A 26,393-nucleotide genomic window follows, 5' to 3' on the forward strand; every position below is an offset into this window, starting at 1 on the left:
TGAATACACTTTAGTGATAGGCTAAGGTCATTAAATAGAGTGTGGAAGGTTAGAACCAAATTTGCCAAGCTTAGTACAAATCCACAATTTCCTCTTTCTAGGAAAATGTGAAGGGAAAAGACCTATGTGCATTAATAACATGACCTGTACCCTCTCTATGCTCAAACACTCTCAAGAGTCCTAAAAGTAAATTTGTGTAATTAATGTCCAACACTCATAAGATATAGATATCCAATCTAGAAAATCAGAGAATTTATATAAAGTTAAGAATCTTATGAATAATTTTTCCTCACACATGCAAGAAAGTGCCTTCCCAATCTCATCAGCTTCTAATCATTTAAAAGTTTTTCATATCATTGCAATACCTTGAATTTTTCCATGCCAAATACTCAATATCATTCTAAACTTTATTGAATATACAAGAGTATACCGCAAGGTTTCTAAATTCTGTGAGTTTGGAATCTGAATGTGAAGTACCTTAAAGCAAAACCATGCACTCTTGGATTATGAAAGGCAAGTGTACAGAATTTGAAGAGGCCACTATTTGTAGCCGTATATTGACTTCACATAGAACTGTATTTCTTTCACTCAAAGCCTTTCTTTTGTGTTGTGGCTTGAAGGGAAAGAATGCTTTCTTTTGGAGCAGATGCACTATTGAAGGTACTCCTTTTTGATATCCCAAACATCTGAGCCACAAAGTCCATGAGTTTAAATATTCCTCTGTGATGAGTTCTCTCTCTCTCTCTCTCTCTCTCTCTCTCTCTCTCTCTACACACACACACACACACACGTGCTCACATGCAAGCCCTTGCAGCTTCTTCCTTCAGTTTTTGCAGCTGTATCTCAAACCTGAGGACCACCTGTAGCATTCCCACCTCAAACTTGCCAGGCAGACACTCGTAATCCTCTTTGATGAGTCCTCTCTCTCTCTCCTCTCTCTCTCTCTCTCTCTCTCTCTCAGCATGTGTGCACTATCCATATGTCTACCCACCCAAGAACACTGCACGCCACTGAGTATCTTTATGGGAAGAACACCCCAAAGAATGGCCTGAAAAGTTTCCACTATCTAAACTCCACCCACTAACACGTCGGCTCATATAGATCACAATACTGCTTGTACAAACTCCAATACACTTCGAAGCAAGAAAGCATATCCAGAAACAATGCTCGCTAGAAAAGCTGCACCAATTCTGTATCCACCATAATTGCTCAGCACTTGTTTGTCTAGACCACCATCACCTTGTGGAACATTATACATACTCCAAGTAAAACATCCTCCATACACCAAAGCAAAGACTCGAATTGTTGTCAGTACAGTCTCCAAGAAATCTGGGCCATGTGAAGACACACCAAGTTGCATATCCTCTTGAGATAAAAGACAAATCTGGTGACATGTCCTCCTGTGGTGTCCCAATGGCATCAGCAATTATAGATACTCCACCGAAATTTGCTAAGGTGCACACATGTCACATGTGCATCTCCTTCAAACTCATCCTCTAGTTCTGAAGAAGCCGCCTCCTCAAACTGCTCCTTCAATGTCCTCTAACAAATCCTTCATGACATGCTTCATGAGATCCCACTTGAAACATTGATTGGCTATTCATTTAGCTCGGAAATCTCCTAAGAGAGACATGTCCGCAACAATCCCTCCACTAGAACTGTCATTATCTTCCATGGCCTTAATAGCTCCGCTGTCTTTAGGAATCTCCTTGTTCTTCTGCTCTTGGACTTTCTGCCGGGTCACTCTCCTACGTCTCGAGGGTTGCAACAAGACAAACCGCATCTCAAAGATCACAGGGCTGATGTGCACAAATATTTCAAACCATCCACAAAACGCTCAACCTACTCCAACCATTGAATGGTCCTTGAGAGCATGAGAAAAAGCTTCCAAAAACAGGCAAGGTAGTCGGTTACATGCTCACCCTGCATCTATGCAAAGCGCTCCCAGCATCGCTTTAACTCATAATGGTAATGCAGGGGTACAAACTGCTCCAAGACCGCCTTGCGGCACCTACATAAGGCTCACCAAATCCTGAGTATCGCTACCACATGTAAACCCTATAAACCTCAATTTAAAATCAAGAGGATAGTTTGAAGGAATGCTACCTTTACCGAGAATAGCACCGTTTCTTGAAAGAAACCATAAATCCCATACAAAGTTGCTAAAATCTCCCAAGAAACCAACCATAATATCCACCTTCACCTTTGTATGTGTGTACTAAAAGAAACCCAAGAACTATCTAGAAGATAAAATCCGCAGATAATCAAGTTCTATCCAAGAACCCCATCTTACATGAAATAAATGATAGCCTCTCATCTCGGAATTTGAGATGAGACAAAGGTGCATCAAAATGCGCCCTAAGGAAACCTGCTACTATTACAACATGCAAGAACTCCACAACAAATCCCATCCAACATTTGCTATGATCCTGGGCTAGAGACTAGAGTACATACGTGAGCCAAAGGCATTTGGAAAATCAAGTATAGCTCATACCATCGATGTTGTGTTTATCACACGTCTGCATTTCATGTCTCTATCGGGCAACGTCTTTGGTACTAAAACCTAGTACCAACTCCGTAAGATAAACCTGAATCTAGGTCTATAAAGAGATCTCTACTCTACATAACCCAAATCTGCACATTGTAAAAGTACCATATAATCGCCAGTAAACCTAGTTAACCTCAAGAAAAATGTGGCACAACGGACAATCCTCATCATGGTGACAACAATAAGTTATCCATGGTCACATAGAAACCTCATCAGTGTAATCTTCTCTCAAGACATGCTTCCCTCGGAAAATAACTAAGCTACACTAAATCCCTAGCTTAACGCCGAAAACCCTCTGTCAGAAGATGACTAAATAAAGCATCCCTTAGATCTTGTGCACCACATCCAAGAATTGTGCTCAATACATGATCTAAGGTTACTGTTGGTAACTCAAAATAGGTAAGTTCCATGTGACCTAACATGTTAGCAGATGCGTAAAAAGCACACACTTTTTCTTGAGAGGAAACTTAGGTATGGTGTAGAGATAACATACCTTCAACGAGTATGCATCAAATCAACCTTAGCACAAAAGCATAGAGGATACCTCGCTCTTGCTAATCCATGGAAAGCAAAAACAGAAAAGCTTATTGAGACCTTCCATGCATTGCAATACCTTTTGTGTTTAGGTTGCTCTGATACCAACCACTTGTTGCCACCAACGTGGCAGCCATCTCGTGGGTCTAGTTTGGTAACGACTTTTCCGACCATCTTCCCGTTGAACTTGGGAAGCTTTATAAGCTTCAATAACTGAGTTCGTTCGTCACAAGGCATGGAGGAAGAACTCGGCAAACCGGTAGTCTCTCCGCGTTGATCCACCGAAGGCAAATGGAAACTATCTTGAGAATCCGGTGGGGAGGGACTCCACAAAGGAGACCGTTGGTGACGCGGACGCCATCGCTCATGCCAATTATACCCAAGTGTAGAATGATGATGGCCAAAGTGGGAGAGAAGCTCGTCTAATACATCTTTACCTGCATCCGAAGGAGTGAAAAGCCCTCCTCCACAAAGTTTCACCACCTTGTCCTCGGAATTGTCATGCCCCTACTGAAGAGCACGAGCCTCAGTAGAATTCAAATTCGGAACACCAGGCGCTCGGGGTGCCGATTCTATCCAATCAAACCATGCTTGCTTTGGCACCCTGTAAAGCCTCCCATAGGACCACCTGATACACAAGCTAAACACACAAGGTTAGAACGTATAGAAGGATGCAGGCAAACTCATCTCCCAATTGTAGATTCCATCAGGAATCTCCCCCGAGCCAGGGGCTAGAGTTCCACTCCCCAGAGGCCAAGCCAATCAGCCCTAGCGTCCCATACCACCAGATAATAATGACTTTTTCCAAACCCAGACGCATGCCACTCCTGGTGCCTAGGGAGACTACCCTATCCAAGAAAAAAAAAAAAGTAGTTCTAGGCTTTGATACCAACTGTAGAACACTTGTGCCCATGTGTTGGGGTTTTTTGAGATAGAAAGGAGAGTGTGGTTGAATCACACATAGCGCACACAAGAGTCCTAAACTACTGTTTGTATTATGTACAAGAAAGAAGTAATACAACTAAACCTCTAGTACAATGGATATGGCTGAGTGAAAATGTCAATGCAGCTTGTCACTTGCTGGGATGATTGTGATTTCCTTATGCACCAATGAATTGCTACAAACACAGTATTACTTGAGGTAGGATTTTCATAGATGAGTGTTTTACACTTACGACAGCCTCATGATCTTATTTGGGGCAGGATTGCCATAGACCAATGTTCTACACTTATGGTAGCCCCACGATTATGGGAGGAAGCAAGAGAGAATATCATATAGGGCCAATTGATGTGGTGGGCTAACCTGAAAGTTAGCGTCCTTTAGGTGGGAGTCTGGTTGTGTCAAGACAGGATTGGGAAGGGATTGATCACTTTGACTTAACCTTATGTCTAAAGAGGATCTTGTGTGGAGTGTGTCAGAGGAGCATGGGACGCTAGGATTTGCTACATGCAAGGCTTCTGGATACATCTATATTCCTATTTGGTGGATTTCTGGACTCAGGGGTAGCGGCTATTGATTTGAGAAATCAATTACATGAAGAAAGGAAGAAAGAGACTGTGGATTGCACATGATCGGAGAGTGTAATGTAGTTGCTTGGCATTTTCAACTATGACTAGGTCTAATGTTTTTGGGTAAAGTGGTCAAATATTGGGTGATGCTTCTTTTCTTTGTAGAGACGGTTTTGAGAAATCTTGGCGTGTGCGCACATATTTTGTAGAGATCCACACTCAAAGTAGATTTTTTATTGATATTGAAATCAGTACGTTTCTCGTATAGATTTATTCTCCCGAGAAGTTCCAGTTTGTATGCCACAAGAGATTGCTAGCAACCTTTGGTGATCTTTCGGAAGACTTGCAAGCAAAGGAGTGATGGATTTGTAAGACACATATGGGGTATGTTCTGGTGGTATGGGACACAAGGATGTATCACATGTGCGGGTTTATTGGTTCTGTGGAGGCATATGTTTTTTTGACCGGATAGTTATCCAAAACTCGGGATTGTTGGATGCCTAGTTCCTGGGGTGAGTGCACTAGCCTCTGATATGCCAATGTTGGCAAATTCTGCTTGCATCTTGATTACCTTGACATAGTAGGCTGAGTTGGAACTTGAAGTTTCTTGATACTCGAGCAATCAGAGACTTACAAAGATAGGTCCCTACTCATGATGATTGTTCTCAGTCGATCGGGCAACAAAGAGGATAAATTAGTTATGGTGGAACATTGCACATGTTCAGCACCGAGAAATCATTTGATTGGTTAGGATCTGCCTAAAACCTAGCTTACCTGAACCATGTAAACCCTAACCCAAAATTCCATCAATTGGTATGAGAGCTAGGGTTTTTCTATTTTCTAGGGATTCAACCTGTGGCTCATGAGCACTCCCAAGTTGCTGTTGCCACTGACATATGTCTACAATCTGCAGTTTTGTAACGGTTGCCACCGTCCCATGCTCTTGCGCATCCTCCCTAGCCACCGCTTGTGTATTGCCTCCTTTGTAGGCGTAGTTTCTGGATGGGGGAATCATAGACGCAAGCCTAGCCCATGGTATGACCCATCGCTTGGACCTTTCTCAAATCAACAAAAACCTTTCGTAACCTCTTCTTCGGCCCCACCACCATTGATCCACGTTCCATCGATCCCCAATGCTCACTAACACCAAATCTCTCTAGCCACAAAGACCACCCAGCTCCATCACAGCTATGGATGAAGTCTGTTGCCATGCCTCAAAGAAAGCAGGACACCTCAAGAAAAGAAATGTCGAGTAAATATCGAAGAAAGTAGCAAAGAGACTCAAAGAAAGCAGTTGAGTTGGATAAATCTTCAAGTTGGAGGAGTACACGGCCATGACACTCCTTCCTCACACATTGAGGATATCCCTCGCAAACAAAGCACACTTCCATCTCGCAGCTCATGGGTAAAGGAGCGGCAAAGAGTTTCCGAAATAGAGATTGCTTGCACTTTGGTCAAGTGCAATATTTCTTTTAATGTTCTTCGCATAGAGCAATGAAAAAGAATGGTGCTGGCAATTGCATCTGTTGGTCCATGTGATGATTGGTCAGGGATGGAGTACAAGAAGATGCGCACAAAGATGCTAGATAAGGAGAAGGCCAGGATTGATGTGGCCTTGCAACCCATACGAGATAATTGGAAAAGGTTTGGATGCACTATTTTGTCAGATGGATGGGCTAACATTAGGAGACGCCACATGATTAATATATTGGTGTCATCATGCATGGGCTACGTGTTGTGGATGCAGGAAAGGCTGGGGAGAGTGTAACTAGTGAATTTATCTACCAGCACATATGCCAAGCCATTATTGATGTGGGAGCAGCAAATGTAGTACAGGTTGTGACAGATAATGCCTCAAATTGTAGGAGAATGGGAGAGTTGGTGGAGGCCGAGTTCCCTAGCATTGTGTGGACACCATGTGCTACGCATTGCCTGGACTTATTGATGGAAGATGTGGAAAAGTTATCTTGGGTACAGCTAGTGTTGGCCGATGCAAATCGTGTCACAACCTTCTTCCGTAAGTAGCACTAGGCTTTGTCCTTCTTCCGTAGCAAGAGCCCAAACCTTGACATGGTTCAACTCTCTAAGACACGCTTTGCTTATGCTTATATAGTCTTAGAGAGACTGCTTAAGCTACAAGTTCCTTTGCAAGCATGTGTTGTGGATCCCTTATGGAGAGAAGAAAGATCGTGGAACACAAAGGCAACCAAATACATTCAGCGGAAGATCTTGAATGAAAGTTTTTGGGAAGACATGGGTGGGATCGTCAAGCTCTTGAAGCCTCTCTACTTTCTTTTGTATATGATAGATATGGAGGGGTCCACCATGGGTCTTCTCTACCATAAATTTTGGAAGATGCGCCTAGAGATTCAACAATCAAAAGTTTTGGAGAAGGAGAAGTAAGGACATCTAACTTCTTGTATAAGACGTAGTACGTTTTCTTATTTGAAAGATAGTCTTGTTCATAGTCTCTTATGTTATATGTTTCATGTTTGCCATTTATGTCTAGAATCAATGAGATCTCTAATATCTTAGAGACGCGTTGGGCATGGATATACCGCCCTATTCATGGCATAGCGGCTTTGCTTCATGCTTTATAACGCAAAGATGAAGCCACTGGTAAAGAAGATACAGTAAGCAATCCCAAGCTTCTTATGGTGCAAGATCAGTACTTAGAGCAGGTATACACAGAGGAGGAGCACACTACTATTAACAAAGAAATGGTGTCATACTTGACAAATTTGGGAGCTTCATTTACTCACACCTCATCTATGAAGGAGGAGGAGATGAAGTTTCTAGTTAATTGGAGGCTTACTTATGGTTACAACACTTCGCACCTACAAAGAGTGGCAATGCGTTTTCTCTCTCAGGTGATTGCTTCAGTCTTCGTCACAAGACTTGTGCGCATGTGTAGCCAAGTTTATAGCAAGTTGTCATGTTGCATATGTTCAAACTCACATGTGCATGGTGGTGTAGGATTGTTATGTTGCGCATGTGATCAAAATTGGAGTGCTTACTCCTTGATTCATACGAAGATACATAATAGACTTAGCACAAGTCAAATGAAGCGCTTGGTCTATTGCCGAGTCAATCTTCGTCTTGTGCGAAATCTCAAGAAGTTAGGCCATCCTATGCAGGTACTTACTAACTAACTACAAATCGTCCTCCAAATGGCATTAAAAGTTTTTGTGTGCTGAAATTTGAGTATGCCTTGTTCATACGTGGATCCTCTCCCCTTGGAGTACCTTCCTATCGAAGATGAACGCCAAGCCACATTGAGAGATGAGGAGCAATAGATCTTTTGCATGCTACATAGAGAGCTGGAGAGCATAGATCGGAGGGTCACACGAGTTCATGCTAGAGCTTATGACATTCAGCCTATTGGGATTGCTTCACAGGAGGGCCATGCTTTACAGATTCATATTCAAGGTAGACATGCTACTAAGCATGGGACTCGACGTGGACGAGGGCGGCGAGTGTCTGCTAGAGATGAAGCAGAGACGTCCACACGAGCTGCAGAGCATAGAGAGCATGTGAGTATTTCACCTGAGGATGATCTACATGGCGACCTAGTATCCATTGCGGAGTCTGAGTACGATTCTGATGGGAATGTCCTCACCAATGGAGATGTGCCTTCAGATTCATCCTCGTCGTCTAGCGTGGATGCATATGATTGATTCTTTATTTGATGTTGTAGGTTGATCGGGGCACTTTTTATTCTATTACAAGAGGTTTTTTCCCCTGATATTTTTTATGTATTGTTTTTGTATAGTGCTTTGCGCAGACATCATATTATGACTCATGAGGTATCTTCTCATTTGCAAATTGCAGATTTGCTTATGTTTTGTTGTCAATTTCGAATGAAAGTATTTTGTTTCCAACTACATGACACATGTCTATATGTCTGTTTTTATTATTCAAATGTGGATGCACGTTCAAAATGTATTGTATCTCGGCCAACGTTCTGAACGCGTACCATTTCAAAAGTACCGAACGTTCGGAACTACCTTGCTCTCAATGCTTCTGAGAAGAGAGTTCTTCTATTTGGTACATAGACAGTGGTGCTACGCATCACATATCTAGGAGTGATGTTTTCAGCTCTATGCAATCTGTTTTAAGTCATCGGAGTGTCTCTTGTGTAGATCACTCAACTGTCACATGCACTCTGCACTATAGTGCATGGTGACAAACTGGCTCATCATCATCAGTGCAACATTGTACAAGTTCCATTCAGGATGATATTTGTCGTACGCCATGACCCCATTGTAATCCTCAGTCCAGGATAAGTCAGGCACGAGCTACGTAAGTCATTCTCATCCATAGCAAGTCAGTCAGTCTAAGTCCCTTAACCCACTTAAAGAGATGCATTCATGCATATACAGTCAGTAGAAACCTTAGGGTTTGCATCAGAAAGCATGCTGCACATTGCACATCATTCATGCATAGCATCTAGACCATTGCAGGAACCCAAGATATCATCCAATATTTATCAGGATATTTACTAGGATTTTTCTGGTATTTTTCAGTCGGCCAGCTCTGTAGCCAACCGACTGGCTCCTGTGGTCCATATAAATAGATCTGTAGCATACTCATTCATTCATTCATTCATTCATATTCAGCAAAGGAGCATTCAAGCGCTTGTCATCCTCAGCACTAGGAGCATAAGCGATTGCAATTTCAGCCCTATTCTCTCAGCGTTTTCCTCCTACAGCCCTAGGCACATCAATGCATGAGCATTCAGCCCCTACATTAGCAAAATGCAGCAGTTTCAGCATTCAGCCTTGCGTTTTCTACATCCATACAGTTTTTAGCATTCATCTATTTATCGTTTTGCTCCAGCCAAAACGCACCATTCATATTCATTTACAGCATTCATACTCAGTCTAGTCCCAAACAGCCCCTCTCTCAGCCCTAGCTTTGCATCCCTCCCTCATACCATTGGGAAGAGTGCATAGGCTCGAGATTGGACATCTTTGGTGCTTCTACAGCAGTGTACAGCTCAACCCAACACTTGGTCTTCAGAGGTCTTGCGTTTGGCTTATCGTCAGTCACACCATCAGTCTCTTTAAAGATAATAAAGCAAATATTATCTCAGTAACGGGATAGGGGACCCTTCAGTGGGTAATTCGGGACCCCATACGGTGTACAGTTCTCATCTCTCCCTCTCATATCTCTCTAAAGTTTGAAGTACTAAAGTGGATTGCTAAACTCACGAAACTCAGGATACAGAAGACGGTGTGAGCATTTGTGTGACAGGATCCTCCAATACGAATACTTCCGCTGCATGTTACATCAACATACCTTGTTAAAGGTATACGCAAGATACCTTTGGTATTGGCCAATGGGAAGCACAATTGCATGAATGAGGTGTTGTATGTGCCAAGCATTAGTGTCAATATCTTCTATTGCCAGGCAAGGTATGCATGTGGAGTTTATAGGTGAGAAGTGTGTCTCCTTATCAAGGACCCTAAGAAAGGGTTTCCAGATTGTATCCACGGCCGTGTTCACTTTGCAATGGTTTGTATAGGTTGGATACCTATGAATAACAAACACATCATATATGTTCAGTTGCATCATATGCAAATGCAATGAAGGTAGCTGAATTATGGCATGCCAGGTTTGCACATGTAAATTTCAGAAGTTTGATGCTTTTGCAAAAACATAGTATGGTGGAATACATGCCTCGTATAGAAATCCTAGATGGTCATGTTTGTGAAGGTTGCATTCTTGGTAAAATGCATAGAAAGTCATTCCCAAGAGATGGTTCAATGAGAGCTAATGGTAAATTCATAGTGACGTTTGTGGTCCTATGAGGACACATCTTTGGGGGGACAACTATATTTTGTCACATTCATCGATGACTACACCAGGTTCACATGGGTGTTTCCCATGAAGGAAAAATCTGAGGTATTCATGCATTTTCAGCATTATGTAGCTTTGATTGAGAATGAGACAGGGTGCAAAATTCATACTCTTCAAATAGATAGAGGAGGTGAATACATGTCAAATGTTTTCAAGGACTTCTTGCATAAAAAGGAGGATTAAGGTGTATGGCACCATACACACCTAAACAAAATGGTGTGGCCAAACGCAAGAATAGATCTTTAATGGAAACTACTAGATGCATGGTCAAAGGTCAAGGTTTGCCACATAAATTTTGGCTTGAGGTAATCTTATGTGCAATACATGTGCTTCACAAGTGCCCTACAAAAGCCTTGAATTCAATCACGTTGTATAAAGCTTGGTACAATAAGAAGCCAAGAGTGGACTATTTGCGTGTGTTGCGTTGTTTGGCATATGCACATGTACCTCAAGAGAAGAGATCAAAGCTAGATGATAAAGCTCTGAAGTGTTGTCACATGCGGAAGCTCTGGGAGTCTTCTTTCAATCTGATGCAAAATGCAAGCAAGAGAAAAGGAAAGAAGAGAGAGATATAGCTGAGTTTCACTATATTCATAGTATACAAAAGGATACATTCATGGCAGGCCCTTGGCTGCCCCTCAAAAGGTGGTAAACACACCTAATCTAAGCCTATTCTATGACTCAGCCCATGGAGGACTGAATAAATCAAACAATGAGCCAATTGTGCCTTATATAGACCTTGGAAGTCCCTATGGACTTGCCGGCTTGCTATCGGCCAGGTCATGGACAAATAAACGTCCATTTGTTGCAACCGATAGAAGTAATGTCCTTTCATGCGTTGGCTGACAGCCTCTTGGTCTCTCCACAAGCCTTCTCATACAAGCAGCACAAGCTCCTTAGTCTGGTCCAAAACGGGCTCTTTATCTATTGTCAAAAACTGGTTCTTTATCTGTTGCCCTTCAAGGAGCAACTCTGGGAATGAGCATGCACATGTCTTGCACATGACATCCCCCTTAGCTAAACTTGATGAAGGGATTCCGACTTCTGTTCTTGGATGACTATCATCATCCCTTTTATCTCTTCCTGGAGTTCCAAACTTGTCATCCTTCCCTTCTTGGTAACCTTTTCACTGAAAACCCTGCCCCAAATCTGATGAAGATCTATGCATCGGTTCCATCTTGTCTCCTAGCCCTTCATGCCCTATCCCTAAACACTTTCTGTGGTCTTCTATTCCTGAGTATTGAGTCTGGCACTCTCACTCCACCCCTTAGAGGATCATCCTCCCTTGGAACCGTTACTTGAAAGCCTTTCTTAGTATGCCCCAAGTAGCACCCGATTCATAGGACTGCCATTCCCCTTGGGTCTTGTGGAACACCACCATCCAACCTCCTGGGAACTTCTTCCATGTCTCGTGTTACTCTCCTTGGACTGTGCACCTTCATCTAGGATTGAATCAATATTTAGCCTTGCTGAGCCTGATGCTCTAATACCAACATCACATGCAGAAGCTCTAGGAGTCTTCTTTCAGCCCTAAACACCATCCTGAAATAACTTGATGCAAAATGTAAGCAAGAGAGAAGGAGAGAAGAGAGAGAGAAAGCTGAGTTTCAGTATATTCATAGTATACAAAAAGGATACATTCATGGCAAGCCCTTGGCTGCCTCTCAAAAGGTGGTTAACACACCTAGCATTCCCTGAGGATATGTACACAGAACCAGTACATCATTAAGCTCTCAGATCAGTTTCAAAGGCGTAGCAACAGGCATGATCAGTTCCGGCAGGCTGTTAGATAGCTCATATACTTATGCAACACAAGGCCAGATATTTCTTATGGTGTACCCCTATTGAGTAAGTTTATGCACAGCCCAAGGATAAAGCATTGGCCAGCTGTAAAGCGAGTGTTCTGACACCTCCGAGGCACTCATAGAGAATGCCATAAAACTCCACCAGTTCAGTTCAGCCGGTACAGCAAAATTCAATCATACAAAATTGATAAATGTGGTACAAGAGGTACACACGCCAATACAACAAGTACAAAAACCCTAAAACAACTGGTACAGACGGTACAATCAGTACAAGGGTGAAATCGGCAGCAACAGCAGCAATGAACACATGTCAACACGTACATGAGATATGGTGGCATGTATGGACACATATGGAAGCACGTACATTGTACGATTGTGTTTGAAAGTGTGCGCCAGAGTGTAGAGAGGTGGCGATCCACTTGTTTGAGACCTGGGAGCTAATCCATTAACATGGTGCCCACCATACACAATAAGTGAATGTGAAATCCATAACTCAGGGTGCCCACTTTATAACCTTTCCTTCCACACTCTAAATGAGTGTGGACAGCCTTATAAAAGCTTGTTTTCACGTTGTTGTGGGTGTCTTAACCAGGCTCCAGGTGCCTAATTCTTTGTACTCGATAATCCCCCATTTACAAAGCTTGTACACCAATGAATATTTGGGGGTCCTAGAATCCACCAGAGCCCTCTCACACTAGGAAACATCCAAGATTGTGACATAGACATCAATAGAGAACCTGAGTGCAAACTTGAGCCGTTGCCATTGGGGTGCACCTTCAGCGAATTCTTCCTTGCATTGCAACTTTGTACGTTCATCAACTTCATCTGGATTGAACTTGTGTGCATTTTTATGAAGCGCAACCAACCCTTCTCCACACTCAACTCAACAAGAGCTCTACAAGGCCTGTAGTAGCATCAATTATCCATATACTCTCTTCCACATGAAAAATTAGTTTGAAACACAACTATTAAACCAAACACAGGAAGTCTTTAACATATCTCACATATTACTTAAAAATTTGAAAAGTAAGTGGTGTAAGATAGCCAGACTGGAACCTTCTGAAGAGTATTCTTTAAACAGGACTGATGCTCATCCATAGATGCATGAAGAAACTCATCGATGTGGCTGCGAACATCTTCAAGAAAAGATGCACCGTCTGATTTTTTTTTCCTGCAAGATGTCACTTCAGTAGTGGGAACCCTAATAGCAGCAGGAGCAGCAGGATCTTGCTTTGCGGAGTCCAAAGAGGTAACCTTTGAGTCCATCTTCTACAGAACTCAGGCCAGCAGCAGGTTTCACCTTAAAAACTCTGCAAATGCTCTCTGGCTGCTGATAATTCAAAGTCTGCAACAAAATTTTCCAATCATACTATCTTCTATTTGTGAAGCAATGTGCACAAACAAGTCTGATGAATTAGAAGAAGAAAAGTGTCTTTTTAAATTGAAATTTATAGTCCATTGAAATAAAAGAAGCATGTTACCGAATGTATAATGTAGTAGCAAAAAAAGAATTTGGTAATTATCAACATACCAAATGTTAAAATTTGGGTCTTTGTTTGATAATATTGCGAACGCCAACAACTCTTGGGATGGAAATTCAGAACTGTATTTCCCTCTGGATATTTCTCTCTAGATCTCTAAAAATAAGCCTAAGCCCCTCTAGAACCCGCTCTCTCATCCTACCATGTCACATGCATCAGGCCTCGGATGCATGTGCCATGGCTACTGATGCCATGGAATGGTAACTTAGGAAAGAAAGAGGCGATGGTGAGCCTTGTTGATCAAGGGATAGGGTCACTGAGTGATATAGTGGAATTCAAATACACAGCACATAGACAATAACCCTAAACTACTGAATTGTATTATGAACAAGAAATTTCAAGTGTTACAATTGAAATTCAAGTACAAGAGATGACTGGCTTGGTACGCAACTCATCTGACACATGCACATATACAATACATTCAAAAACTTTCAAGTGAGACAAATTAGGTTTCTTGCCAGTAAACTTCTCCTTTGGCGTTACATCATATATGGCTGCTGTAGGAGTCCTGTTCATGATATAAACTACTGTAGACACAGCCTCAGCCCAATAGCTATACCGCATATTCTTCTCTGCCATCAATGCTCGTACTACCTCAGCAATGTGCCTGTTTTTCCGCTCAGTAACTCCATTTTGTTGCGGAGTGTATCTACATGTAAATTGTCTCTGAATCCCATTCTTTCACAAGAATTCAGAAAACTCATTAGAGAAGTATTCTCCCCCTCCATCTGACCTTAAGCACTTCATATGCTTTCCTGTCTGTTTTTTAGCTATCACTCTGAAATTCTGAAAAATGAGTAAACACTTCACTCTTCTCCTTCATGAAATACACCCACACTTTCCTTGCGTGATCATCAATGAATGTTACATAGTACTTGCAGCCACCCATAGACATAGTCTTCGCAAGACCCCATAGATTTGAATACACAACATCTATTACATTCCTGCTCACATTTCTGTCATGTGGAAATACATGCTTTGTTTGCTTTCCAAATTGACATGCTTCACATACTTTCTGCATACCTTCAACTTTAAACTTAGGCAGCCCTGTCACAATTTCTTTAGTCTGCATAGATCTCATTTTTTGCACATTTACATGCCCAATTCTCTTATGCCAAATGTCTGTAACTGCAACAACTCCTAAACCATTTGCAAACATTGCAGCACTCACTTCAGGCATATTTACATTCAATGTAAACATTATGCCTACTCTATTACCTTTTGCAACCAACCTGCACTTATCTTTAAAGTCTTCTACATAATAGCCATCAGGGTTAAACCGGACCTGCAAACCCTGCTCAATCATCTCGCCAACAGAAACCAGATTCTTTGTAATGTTCGGAACATGAAGTACATCTGTAAGGTACTTCACCTTACCATCCTACATAGACAATGGCACATCTCCAACATGGACAATCGGATGAGTTGTGTCATCTCCTGTTTCAACAAAACCTGGTCTTTCAAGACTCTTCATTTCCTTGAACCACTCACCATGACTTATCATGTGGTTCGAAGCACCTGAATCAACATACCATACACCATCCTTACATGCTGCTACATCATTTCTAGACACAGCATTAACCACATGTTGCATAGCAAACAGCCTCTCATTATCCTTATTATTTCTGCTAGAGGATGCATAGTTGTTTTACTGCACTTTTCCAATTCGCATGTCACTCTGCTTCTTATAGCAATCTGCCTGCATACGTCCAAGCTTACTACAATAAAAACAATCTCGTGTATCATTATGCTGCCTTGCCAATTACCACGACCTCTTTGACTCCCCCTGCCTCTAAACTGGCCTCTTCCACCTGTGTGTTGTTGTTGCGAATCCTCGGACTGTTGTTGCTGCTGACCATAATTCTGATTACCTATTCGGCCACAACCTTGGCCACGTCCACCACGACCGGGAGGGGCGCACAGCACCGTGGGGGAGGAGGGGAGGGGTGCAGGAAGCAGACGGGGAAACTGAGAGGAGGGGAGCTTCAGAGCCGCACGCGTACTAATTCTTGTTCTTATTCTTCATTTTCCTCTTCGATATGTTCTTATTTAACCACCCGTGGGTATACCAAGCAAGGTTGTTAGAGACATCAGAGGCGTTTGGTACGAGGCAGGTATGATATGCGCCTCGAAAGACTTGTATTTTTTAGAGACATTAGAGGCGTGTTAGAGACGTATGTTTATATATATATATATATATATATATATATATATATATATATATATATATATAGTGATAGATAGATATAATATATATAGTGAAAGTTGAGAGAGAGAGAGAGAGAAATGAAATGAAATGTTATATTAACGTCTTCAAAAGGCCATAATGACCTATGAGACCAAAAGTTACATCATGGTGGATCTGATACAATGTCTGGATAAAAAAACCCAGAAAATGAAAAAAATGAAAAATGAAAAATAAAGATGATACTACTGGCACCTAGAAAATGAAACTGGAACTGGAATATAGTGAGGGGAGGGTACGCTATGGAGGTGAGTGGAATATAGTGAGGGGATACAATATCATGTGGGACGGAGGGGTACACTATGGAGGTGCCTCCATCTCATAATATGTGCCGCATCGGACACTGGCGGATCTCCTCAATATCCTCTGTGGTCAACACCCTGACTGGGTGTCCGGCATGCCTCGCAAGAATAATCCGAATCTGCCGCTGCAACCTCCGTCTATGCAGGGATGCCCTCCTCCGTAGTCGTGGGCGTCTGAACCACCCAAGCTCAGTCGCACGATCAATCAGTGTACCCCTGGTGTGGGCGGTATCCATGTCCTGCTGAGAGAGAGAGAGAGACTAGAGTGTGTATGTATGAGCCTTGAGAGAGGGAGAGAGAGGGTGTGTATGAGAGGGAGAGAGAGTGTGTGTGTGTGAAAGAAAGAAAGTTGTATTAAACGTCTGCAAAAGGCCAAAATGACCTATGAGACCAAAATAGTCCATCATCATCATCTAGATACATCATCAAGATTCAAGGGTACAAAGTAAAATGAAATGAACTCAAATGAACCGGTAGTATAGAGAGAGCTCCAAAAGTGGGTATAAAAAACATCATCATCCTAGTGTGTTTGAAGTTTGAACTTTGAACTTTGGGTCTTCAGAAAGGCTTAAGGGAGATAGGAAGAGAGAGAGTGTTTGTGAGAGGGGCTGCCTTGGGCCCTTAAAGCCCCCGTCTAAAGACTCAAACCAGCAAAAAAATAAAATAAAATAAAATATTCTCTAAAAAAGTGTTCTTTTGTTTTAAAGGTTTTAAAAGCCTTTGTCCCCTCCAAACATTTGTCCCCACATGGGATTATGTAAAAAAAAAGACCTTATTAATTCCTAATGTCACCCTTGCCCCAAGTGTGAACATTAAAAATATGTCTTCCACACCAACCACCATGCTCACACATACGCTGCACAATTTTACAAGGTCGTGACATACCCCCCTCTTGAAAAATGGCAAGCGTCCTCGATTGCATCCTGGTGATATAGCAAGACATCCAAAGCGGAACCACACTGATAACGAAGGTTGCCCACTAATACAGTAAGATATCAACCATGTGATCCAACTAGAAGTGAAAAGTACAATATGGCAAGATCAATGTCCCAATCTCTCTGAGCCATGCATATGTAGCAATATTCACTGCAAGCCAATGGTGTAGTAATAGTCCAAGTTGTATACCACTGTGAACCATACATAACCACAACATCGAATGTGACTAGGACACATATCTCATAGAAGTCCCAAAGCAGATGTACTGTCAACTGTTAGTACCTTTGGGTGAGACAGAAGCTGCACCAAGCAACCTCTAGATGACATCTGAGCCTGTCTGTATCAAGGGAGCGGAGGTGCTACCCCCCCTCTTGAGCATTAGGCAATGCTCCAAACCTATGCTCTGCTGAACTTGAATGAGCCGTAGCAAGAGTTGGCTCCAACTCAAAGGCATCAAGATAAAGTTGCAATACCTGAGGTGAATCTGCTAAGTCACCCTTCTCCAAGTATCCGCTCGAGAATAAGAACCTCATCAAGTTTCTCCACTTCCAGCTGAGCCTCATCTGATACATCCTCAGGCGCATCCCCATGGAAAGGTCTAAGTAGACTCACATGAAATGCATTGTGAATCCTCCAGTGATCTAGTAGCTTCAAACGATAGGCCACCTCACCGATCTTTTCCAATACCTGAAAAGGTCCATAATAGCGCATGCTCAACTTAGGGAATAAGCACTCTTTACCCTTCATCTTCTTGAGCCTAGCTTTTTCAAATCGCAAAAGAACCCAATCACCCAATGCAAACTCTAATGCACGCCTGTGACGGTCTACTGCCTTCTTTTGCTTTTGAGTTTTTTGGAGTGCCAACTTAACTCTCCTAAAAGCTTCATCCATGTTCTCCACATACTGGTCAACCTAAAAGATCTTATCCTTTGTGTGCAAAATGGGTGGTACCTTCTTCCCCCCTTCCACAATCTCAAAAGGCACCTTGCCCGTAGAGGTATGGATGGTGTTATTATAAGCGAACTCTACCAAAGAAAGATACTTTTTCCATTGTTGCTTGTGCTCTGACACAAAGCACTTGAGAAGATCTAACACTGGAATTAGCCTCTTCCGACTACTCATCTATCTGTGGATGAAACGATAATGAAAACTTGAGCATTGTACCGATGTTGTCAAACAACCCTCTCCAAAATAAACTCGTCATCCGTGGATCACAGTCACTAATGATAGACGAAGGCATGCCATGATACTTGAAGATGTTCGCCATGAACAACTTCACCATGTGATCAACTTTGATCTTCTTATGCACGGGAATGAAATGAGCCTGCTTACTGAACCTACATATGATAGTCTGTCACCACTTCTCTTTCAGACGTCTAGAATGATGTAATGATTGAATACATGTGGAAGGGCTCCATGGAAGGATTGGTATCCTGGTGTGAGTTCCTGGCATGATTTATGAACTCATGGAAGGATAGTAACCCTGGTGAGTGACTTTGGACTCATGAAAGGGTGGTTACCCTGGTGAATACTTTTTGGTCCTATGTTAACGGCGACTGTGAACAGGCTAGGTGGATGTACAAGATGTAAGTTGGAAGATTTCATCCACTATGTTTATGCACCAGCATATGTATGTGAGTTGCACATGCATGGATGACTTGTTTTTGATGCCTGGACATTGCTTGGTATTTTGCCTGGGAATGTCCACGGGCACCGAGGACGCCTGGACAACCCGTGGATACGCGTGTGCACACCTGTTTGGGACTCATATGGTTTCCTTATGTGTTTTGCAAGTGGTAAGTGTGCACACTTAACCCAATTTATTCATTATTTCATGTTACTAAGGTTTATTGGGTGCAGGGTTCACATTCACTTAAAGTGTGGGGGGACACACTTATAATTTTATAAGTGAGTTCACATCAGGCTGGACTATTTTTAATGAACCAAGGCCAATTATGAGAGATGGGCACCCGAGCACTCCCAAATAGCTCCACGAGTTGCTATTCTGGGTGTGGGAGGGCCAAAGTGGGCAAGCCCTGACTTGTAGAGCACTCATCTGAAAAACGTGGTCTGTTAGGAGCTGTTTGGACAGGAAAAAACAGCAAGTTTACTCATTTGCATGAACTACAGGTGGAGTACATGCCAAGAGCAAGAGTCCTAGGGTTGGCTGGCTGCTATTTCTCTCTCTCTCTCTCTCTCTCTCTCTCTCTCTCTCAGCAGCCAACCATCACCAGTTTCTTCTGGACCCAGGAGGTGGAGGACACCGACATAGTGGATCTTGTGGACCTTCCACGATTGCTCTGGACCTACCTCGCCCGAGAGGAGTTACCTCGGACCGAGCCTCTCCACTCCGGCGTGCCCGACGCCCTCGACCCCCCCGTCGGCCACGATCACCTCATCAGCTCCAGCCAAGACATGCTCCACCGCCATCGAGCTACCTTTCCACGTGACATAGCTGAGGGAGACCTCTCGGCCATACTCGTCAACCCCATGCTTGACATTTTGGAGAGTGGTATACCATCTACTCGGAGCTGATGTTGCTCCCATGTTTTTATGTTCTTAGTATTCCATGACGAGTTTCCATGGACAGTTTTGTATCACCCCAGTGAGATAGCTATATTTATGTTTTCATTCTGTTTTATTTTCCATTCCATGATGAGATATGCCATGGACATTATTGTACCACTTTGGCCTCATAGGCCCATTGGGTCTTTAGTAGACGCTTAATATATCTTTCTTTCTTTCTTTCTCTCTCTCTCTACAGGGCTGACCGACTGCATCTACAGGGCTGTAGGCTGTTAAATTTGTTTCCAGAAGCTGGCGCATGGCTGTTGGGACTGTTTTTGTGCTACTCTGTTGAGAACAGGGCTTTGGACGGAGTGAACAGAGCCTCAACAGGAGCTGGCCAATTGTTATAAGGGCCATTATTGGCTGTTTTTACAGGTTTGCAGGAGGTTTCTCGCGACGAAACTTGAGCAAACATGTCCCTAGACAAGTACCAGGCCTAGGGATGTGATCTAGTGGAACCTGTGGGTGGCCAGTGAGCCAAAACCATGGCTGGTTACTGTTTTGCAGGTTGTATTGCATCCGCCCAATGATTGGTTCGTTTGTTAAGGCTTGTAAAAGCCAGCTGACCAGCCGGACCTTCGGTGTAAACACGGCCCCCCTTTCTCTCTCTTCGCCCCCCTTCTTGCAGTCTTCTCTCTCTTCATTGCCCCTCTCTCTCTCTTAGCCCCCCCTTTGTTAGAGGGTTGGTGACCGCCCTATCAAAGTATAGGAGTGGTTGGTGATCACTCTACCCTGGTTGGTGACCGAGGGTATTTCTACAGGAGCGGTTGGTGACCGAGGGTGTTGCAACAAGAGTGGTTGGTGACCACTCAACCTTGGTTGGTGACCGAGGAGTTGCAGGTAATGTGTTTACCTATGTTTTTCACAATTGGATAAATCTGGTGTCGGCTGGATGAGTGCGTACTCTCCGGGCACCCGCATCTTGTACATATAAAATTTAAATACTTCTATTGGTAATAAAGATACCTCAGGGGGGGGGCTGGCCCAACTTCAGCCCCTAGTGCTGTGTCATGTGCAGGTTGGTTAATGTTTGCAGGATGTATATGCTCATGTAATGTTTCACAATGATGGTAATCATGTATATGCCAGGAATGGTTGATGTATGTATGCTGTTTTGGTAGTGAATTGGTTCCGTATACACGTGCCCGATTGTGACAGTGGTATCAGCGCATTGGTTTCTTTCTTTGCTTGAGAAAGACAATTTTTGGGCATACGGAAAGCTTTTTGTTGAGCATACAGATTGTGAAACATAAGCATGCAAGCAAGGTCTGGTGAGCATTCAAATGCACAACGGTCTGCTAAATCCGCATATTCTGACCACGCCGATGTACTTTCAAAGCTAGAGGCTCTCAAGCGTCAAGTTAGACACTATCGTGAGGAGACAGCTGAATTGCGGTCTCTCAAGAATGACCCTGATGTGCAAAGGGTTTTGAATGAAAAGAAAAAGAACGGTTCAGGTGTGACGATGCAGCCTTTGAGGCCATAGCAGCAGAGATGGGATATGAAGATCCTAAAGAGCTGGCCATATCTTATTTGAAAGGCAAAAAGGATGTATTGGGTGATGCAGGTACAAAAAGGACTCCCCACGTGGAAGCACATGCAGATTCTAGTACATCAGGAGATGTAGATCCTCGTCACCGTTATGCATCTTCACGTCGAGAGCGTTCTTCAAGTGAAGATTCTCACCACTCCAAGAGTGTGTCTCGAGTGTGTGGGAAGAGACCCAGGCATGAGTCTCCTAAGCCTAGACATGAGGCTAGAGACAGATCTCGTTCTAAAAAGAAAAGCCGAGAGTTCAAGTCAGGAGACAAAGATGTGAAGTTTGAGAACTTCTATGGCAAGATGGATACTACGAAGGCGCTTGCTTTTGTGAGACAGTTTGAAATTGCTTTTTGCAATGAAGATTTCTCTGAGAAGTCTAAACTCAAGCATGTGGGTATGCATCTCAAAGAGACAGCTAGTGATTGGTGGATGGCCAAGCTTTTGGATGCAAGTGCTGCCCGCACATGGGATGACTTTAAAATTCAGTTTTATCCTCAAATGTACGCAAAGAGTGGAATTGGTTGAAGCAGGATGAAGGGGAGACAGTGCAGACATATATAGCTAAGTACTGGAAGGTACTGCTGAAAGTTACTCCCTGTATGTCTCTTTCTAATGGGGAGAAAAAACGGAAGTTCGAATCAAGTTTGCACCCCATCATTCAAGAGAGCTTACAGGTGTACCCAAATCAGACTCTTCAGCAGTTGATAAACTCGGCACTCATAGCTGAAAATTTGCATATGAAGTGGGTTAAAAACAAGTCAAATTCAGATTCAGACTACATCATGGGGTCCATGGAGACCACACAGGCAGTGACATCTTTCACCATCCCCCCCTGTCCTATTGGTGCGGATCACAAGTACCTCTTACTGTCACTGGCGAGCTCCACACCAGCACCCACACAGCCCACACCTTCTACTTCACCCATGACTTGGCAGACATATATGAGCATCATGTATATGACGGGCTATTCCAGATGGATCCCCTGTCACCTCTAGACACACTCACCACCCAGCTGTTATCTCTACTACATACGGCCGTCACCCGCAGCTTCCCCCATCATACACACATTGCACACACAGATAGATCTGGGAGCATGCCCCAGAATCGGTGGTATGATGATGAGTGCAGAGAGCTATATAGACACCTCCGTGCCCAGAGAGCACTGGGGACCATTACACAGAGACAGGCGAGCCGACGGATGAGGATCCTCACACGCCGTAAGAGGCGTGCATATGAGGAGGCACAGTACTGGGATATATACCACCTACTCATGAGCAGAGATGCAGCCACTGCATGGCGCAGGATGAGAGAGCCTCGCCCTCGTACCCGATTGAGGATCCACACACATGGCACACATGCAAAGAGCCTCTACCATATCCCTCAGCAGCCGCCCATACCACAGCCACAGGAATCCCGCCCTACCACCTCTACTTTCTTTACCGCCTCGCCCTCGTACCCGATTGAGGATCCACACACATGGCACACATGCAAGAGCCTCTACCATATCCCTCAGCAGCCGCCCATACCACAGCCACAGGAATCCCGCCCTACCACCTCTACTTTCTTTACCGCCTCGATGGTAGAGAGAGCTATCCGCCGGTTACAGCATGGGAGATCCGCTAACCACACAGGTATACAGAGTGAGCACCTTATTTATGCAGCTGACACACTGGGACCCTTTGTTGCTCACCTCTTTCATAGGGCACTAGTGGAGGGCCTACCAGCTGAGTCGACTATGCACACCATCGTGCCTCTCCACAAAGCGGGAGACATGCTAGACCCCAGCAACTACAGGACTATCATGATTGGTCATACATTGGCCAAACTTTATGGCGCAATGCTCGAGGCAAAGTTGAGCTCATATGCAGAGAAGGAGGGACTGCGAGCAGCAAGGCAGGCTGGATTCCGACGAGCTTTCTCCACTATTGACCATATATTCACTCTGAGATGTCTGATTGACCAGGCTAGGGCGCGGGAGAAGAGATTATACTGCTGCTTAGTGGATTTCCGCAAAGCATTTGACACGGTGCCACGAGAGAGACTCTTCCAGTGCCTAGAGTCATTGGGGATCCCATCAGAGATGGTTTGGGGCATCTATGCTTTATATGAGCAGGTCTTCGGGCGCATACGATGCCCCGGGGGGCTATCTGATGTTATTGCTAGCACCATAGGTGTGAAGCAAGGATGCCCACTCTCTCCTACACTATTTGGGCTATACATCAATGAGGTGGCTGACTTCATTGGTCACAGTGGTGGGGACAGGGTAGACATCTCAGGTACCACAGTCCCCATTATGCTATATGCAGATGATATTATTCTGGTCTCTGAGTCGCAGATGGGACTACAGCACCATCTCCATGCACTCGATGACTTCTGCACACAGAGGGGGCTTATAAAGAACCTTGGGAGAACCGAGGCCATGTCCACACCTCAGGGCCGATTCAACGACAGGCCATCTTCACACTAGCAGGAGGACAGGTAGAGGTGGTAGACTCATATGTGTACCTAGGAATTACATTTACGACTCCACCAGGAAGATTTACTATGACACAGGTGTTGGGGTAAAGGCGTTATGCCCACCCTTATAGTGTGTACAAGCCCATAAGTTATAGTACATAGTACACTTAGTACTTTTAATGTACTAAGTGCACTATGTGTACTAGTGCAATATACATCTGTGATAGGGGAGTCACACACTCATGCCTCATGAGTTGACTTATCCCCACAACTCTCTCCCTTGTTCTCTCTGTGTATGTCTCCCACACATGAACTCTTAACCTAACCCTAACTCTCTCTCTCTCTCTCCCTTGTTCTCTCTGTGTATGTCTCCCACACATGAACTCTTAACCTAACCCTAATTCCTGTTTCTCTCTCACACACAACTGGTATCAGAGCCGGTGCCCTTCGAATCTCTGACGCAGGCAAGCAGCAGCTCGACTCTCCCATTAGCCTGTGTGTGAAGAGGCCACAAGCGAGCCACTGAAGTGAGCGAAGAAGCGTTGGGTAGCTGGCTGCTAAGCGTGAGCAACGTGTATAGCTCTACACGGCGAAGGCAGCAAAGTGAGCGCTAGGCGAAGCGTTGGGCGGACAGGCTGGCGGGCGTCAACAGCGCTAATAGTGTAAGGCAGCGTTAAAGGCGCTCAAAATTAGGTGACGTGGAGCGAAGGCAAGCTCGACACGCCCATACATAGGCTATAGGTAGCCAACAGCCCGTCATGTATACTGGCGCTAGGCGAGCGAAGCGCACAGCAGGCAAGGCGTAAGAGGCGCACAGGCGCACAGGCGACTAGAAGGCACAAAGGCTCTTCACGATTGCCTGGTATCTACGTCAAACTGCAGCACAGCAGGCGCTTCTCCATCAACAAAAGCAGCCATCCGTACATCAGCTACAGCTACAGCAGCATCAACAGCAAAAATCGACGCCTCCTTTTCTGCAACAGCATCAACAGAAATTCAGCCAGCAAATTGAAGAAAAATTAGAAAATTACAAGGTATTTGCCTCAATTTTTTTTTGGGATTTGCAATTGAGCAAGTACAATCAACAATTGAGCAGGTACAGGTGTCGAATTGCTCAATTTTGAGCAAAATTGGCAAAATTGGGTGACATTGGTCACAATCAGGATCAATTTGCAGGAAATTGGCCAAATCAGGATCAATTTGCAGGAAATTGGATGTCGAAATTTGGGGCTTTTGATGTAATTGTGCAATTAAGCACTCATACATGCTGTATGATGTGAAAAATCGCACATTTGGGCAAAATTGCAGCAAATTGCAGTGCAAATCAAGGGGCTTTTGTGCCGATTTGGTTGATTTGCATGCAGGCAATCGCATTTGATGCTGTGGATAATGTGTTGATGCCTTACAAGCACTCAATGTGCCTGTAAATCAAGGGGCTTTCATGTATTTGATGTATATGTGGCCAGGGGGAAGCATCGTGAACACTCTGGATGCCTTCATGTGCGTCAATGTACCATGTATGATCAAAAATTGATCTCAAATCAAGGGGCTTTTCAAGATTTTATGCTTGTTGAGCTTGGCAGCAAGACATTTATGCCTTGAATCCTCAAAAATCAGCTTGCAGTCAAGGGGCTTTTGCCCAATTTCTGTTCGGGACTGTTTTATGCAGTGTTCGGGACTGTAAAAGTCTGATTTTCACTCATTTGGACAGCCAGAAGAGCATTTATTGCTACTGTACCTGCTGGTACAGATTTGGCACAGCTTTGTGCATGTTTTGGCATGGCTGTACACTGTTTTGAGTGACCAAAAGGTTCAATTTTAGCTGCTGTACTTGCCGGTACAGGTTTGGTACATCATTGGTGAGCACTTGGTACTGCTGTACAGTACTTTGGAAGGGCAACAAAGCACATTTAAGGTGCTGTCCAAAATCTGCAGCAACCAGATTTTGGTGATTTCATCACATAAAGTGGGAGAAAAGTTGCATTCTTGCTTGCTTCCGCAGTGGGAGATAAAGCTTGGGAGAACAACTGTGAGCACTTTGTGTGCTTTTGGTGCAGTGTTTGCACATTTTGCAGGGAGTCAGGCATTGACAGGTTGCATTTTGCTATGGCAACCACCACAGGTGAGAGCTCTTCATTGCTTCACATCAAGAAGCTTGAAGGCTCGCATAATTATGATATTTGGCAAACCCAGTGCTACAATGTGTTGCTCCAGAAAAAGCAGCACAAGCCTATCAAAGAAAGGGGTGTGATGCCCGCTTCTCTTACTGCTGAAGAGTGGGAAGATATGGATGAGCTGGCAAGATCTACTATCATGTTGTCTGTGTCAGACTCATTACTTTTCAGCATTCGTGAAGAGAAGACAGCTTGGGGAATGTGGCAGAGATTGCAAGACTTGTATGCCCAACAAAGTGCCTCAAGCAAAGTGTATTGGTTGAAGAAACTCATAGGTCTTCAGATGAAGGAAGGGGCGTCTATGACAGCCCATCTAAATGAGTTTAATGGTATTGTCAGCCAGGTCATTAATCAAAAGTTGGCAATGGAC

General features: G+C 43.8%; 1 protein-coding gene across 1 annotated transcript in view; it reads right to left on the reverse strand.

Moving 5' to 3' along the window:
* Positions 1 to 315: 315 nt before the first annotated feature.
* The window catches only part of LOC147604171 (uncharacterized), a 72,710-nt gene continuing 46,632 nt past the window's right edge, over positions 316 to 26,393 (reverse strand). The window contains exons 2-3 of the mRNA XM_086795457.1: positions 13,315 to 13,603; positions 316 to 686 (exon numbers count right to left, since the gene is read on the reverse strand). Coding sequence (XP_086651583.1) covers positions 585 to 686; positions 13,315 to 13,524 — 312 coding nt within the window. The 5' untranslated portion in view covers positions 13,525 to 13,603 and the 3' untranslated portion in view covers positions 316 to 584. The remainder of the gene's footprint in view (positions 687 to 13,314; positions 13,604 to 26,393) is intronic.

The sequence above is a fragment of the Cibotium barometz genome, chromosome 62 (assembly GCF_041138505.1).
Source record: "Cibotium barometz isolate CiBa-2024 chromosome 62, ASM4113850v1, whole genome shotgun sequence".
NCBI lineage: Eukaryota > Viridiplantae > Streptophyta > Polypodiopsida > Cyatheales > Cibotiaceae > Cibotium > Cibotium barometz.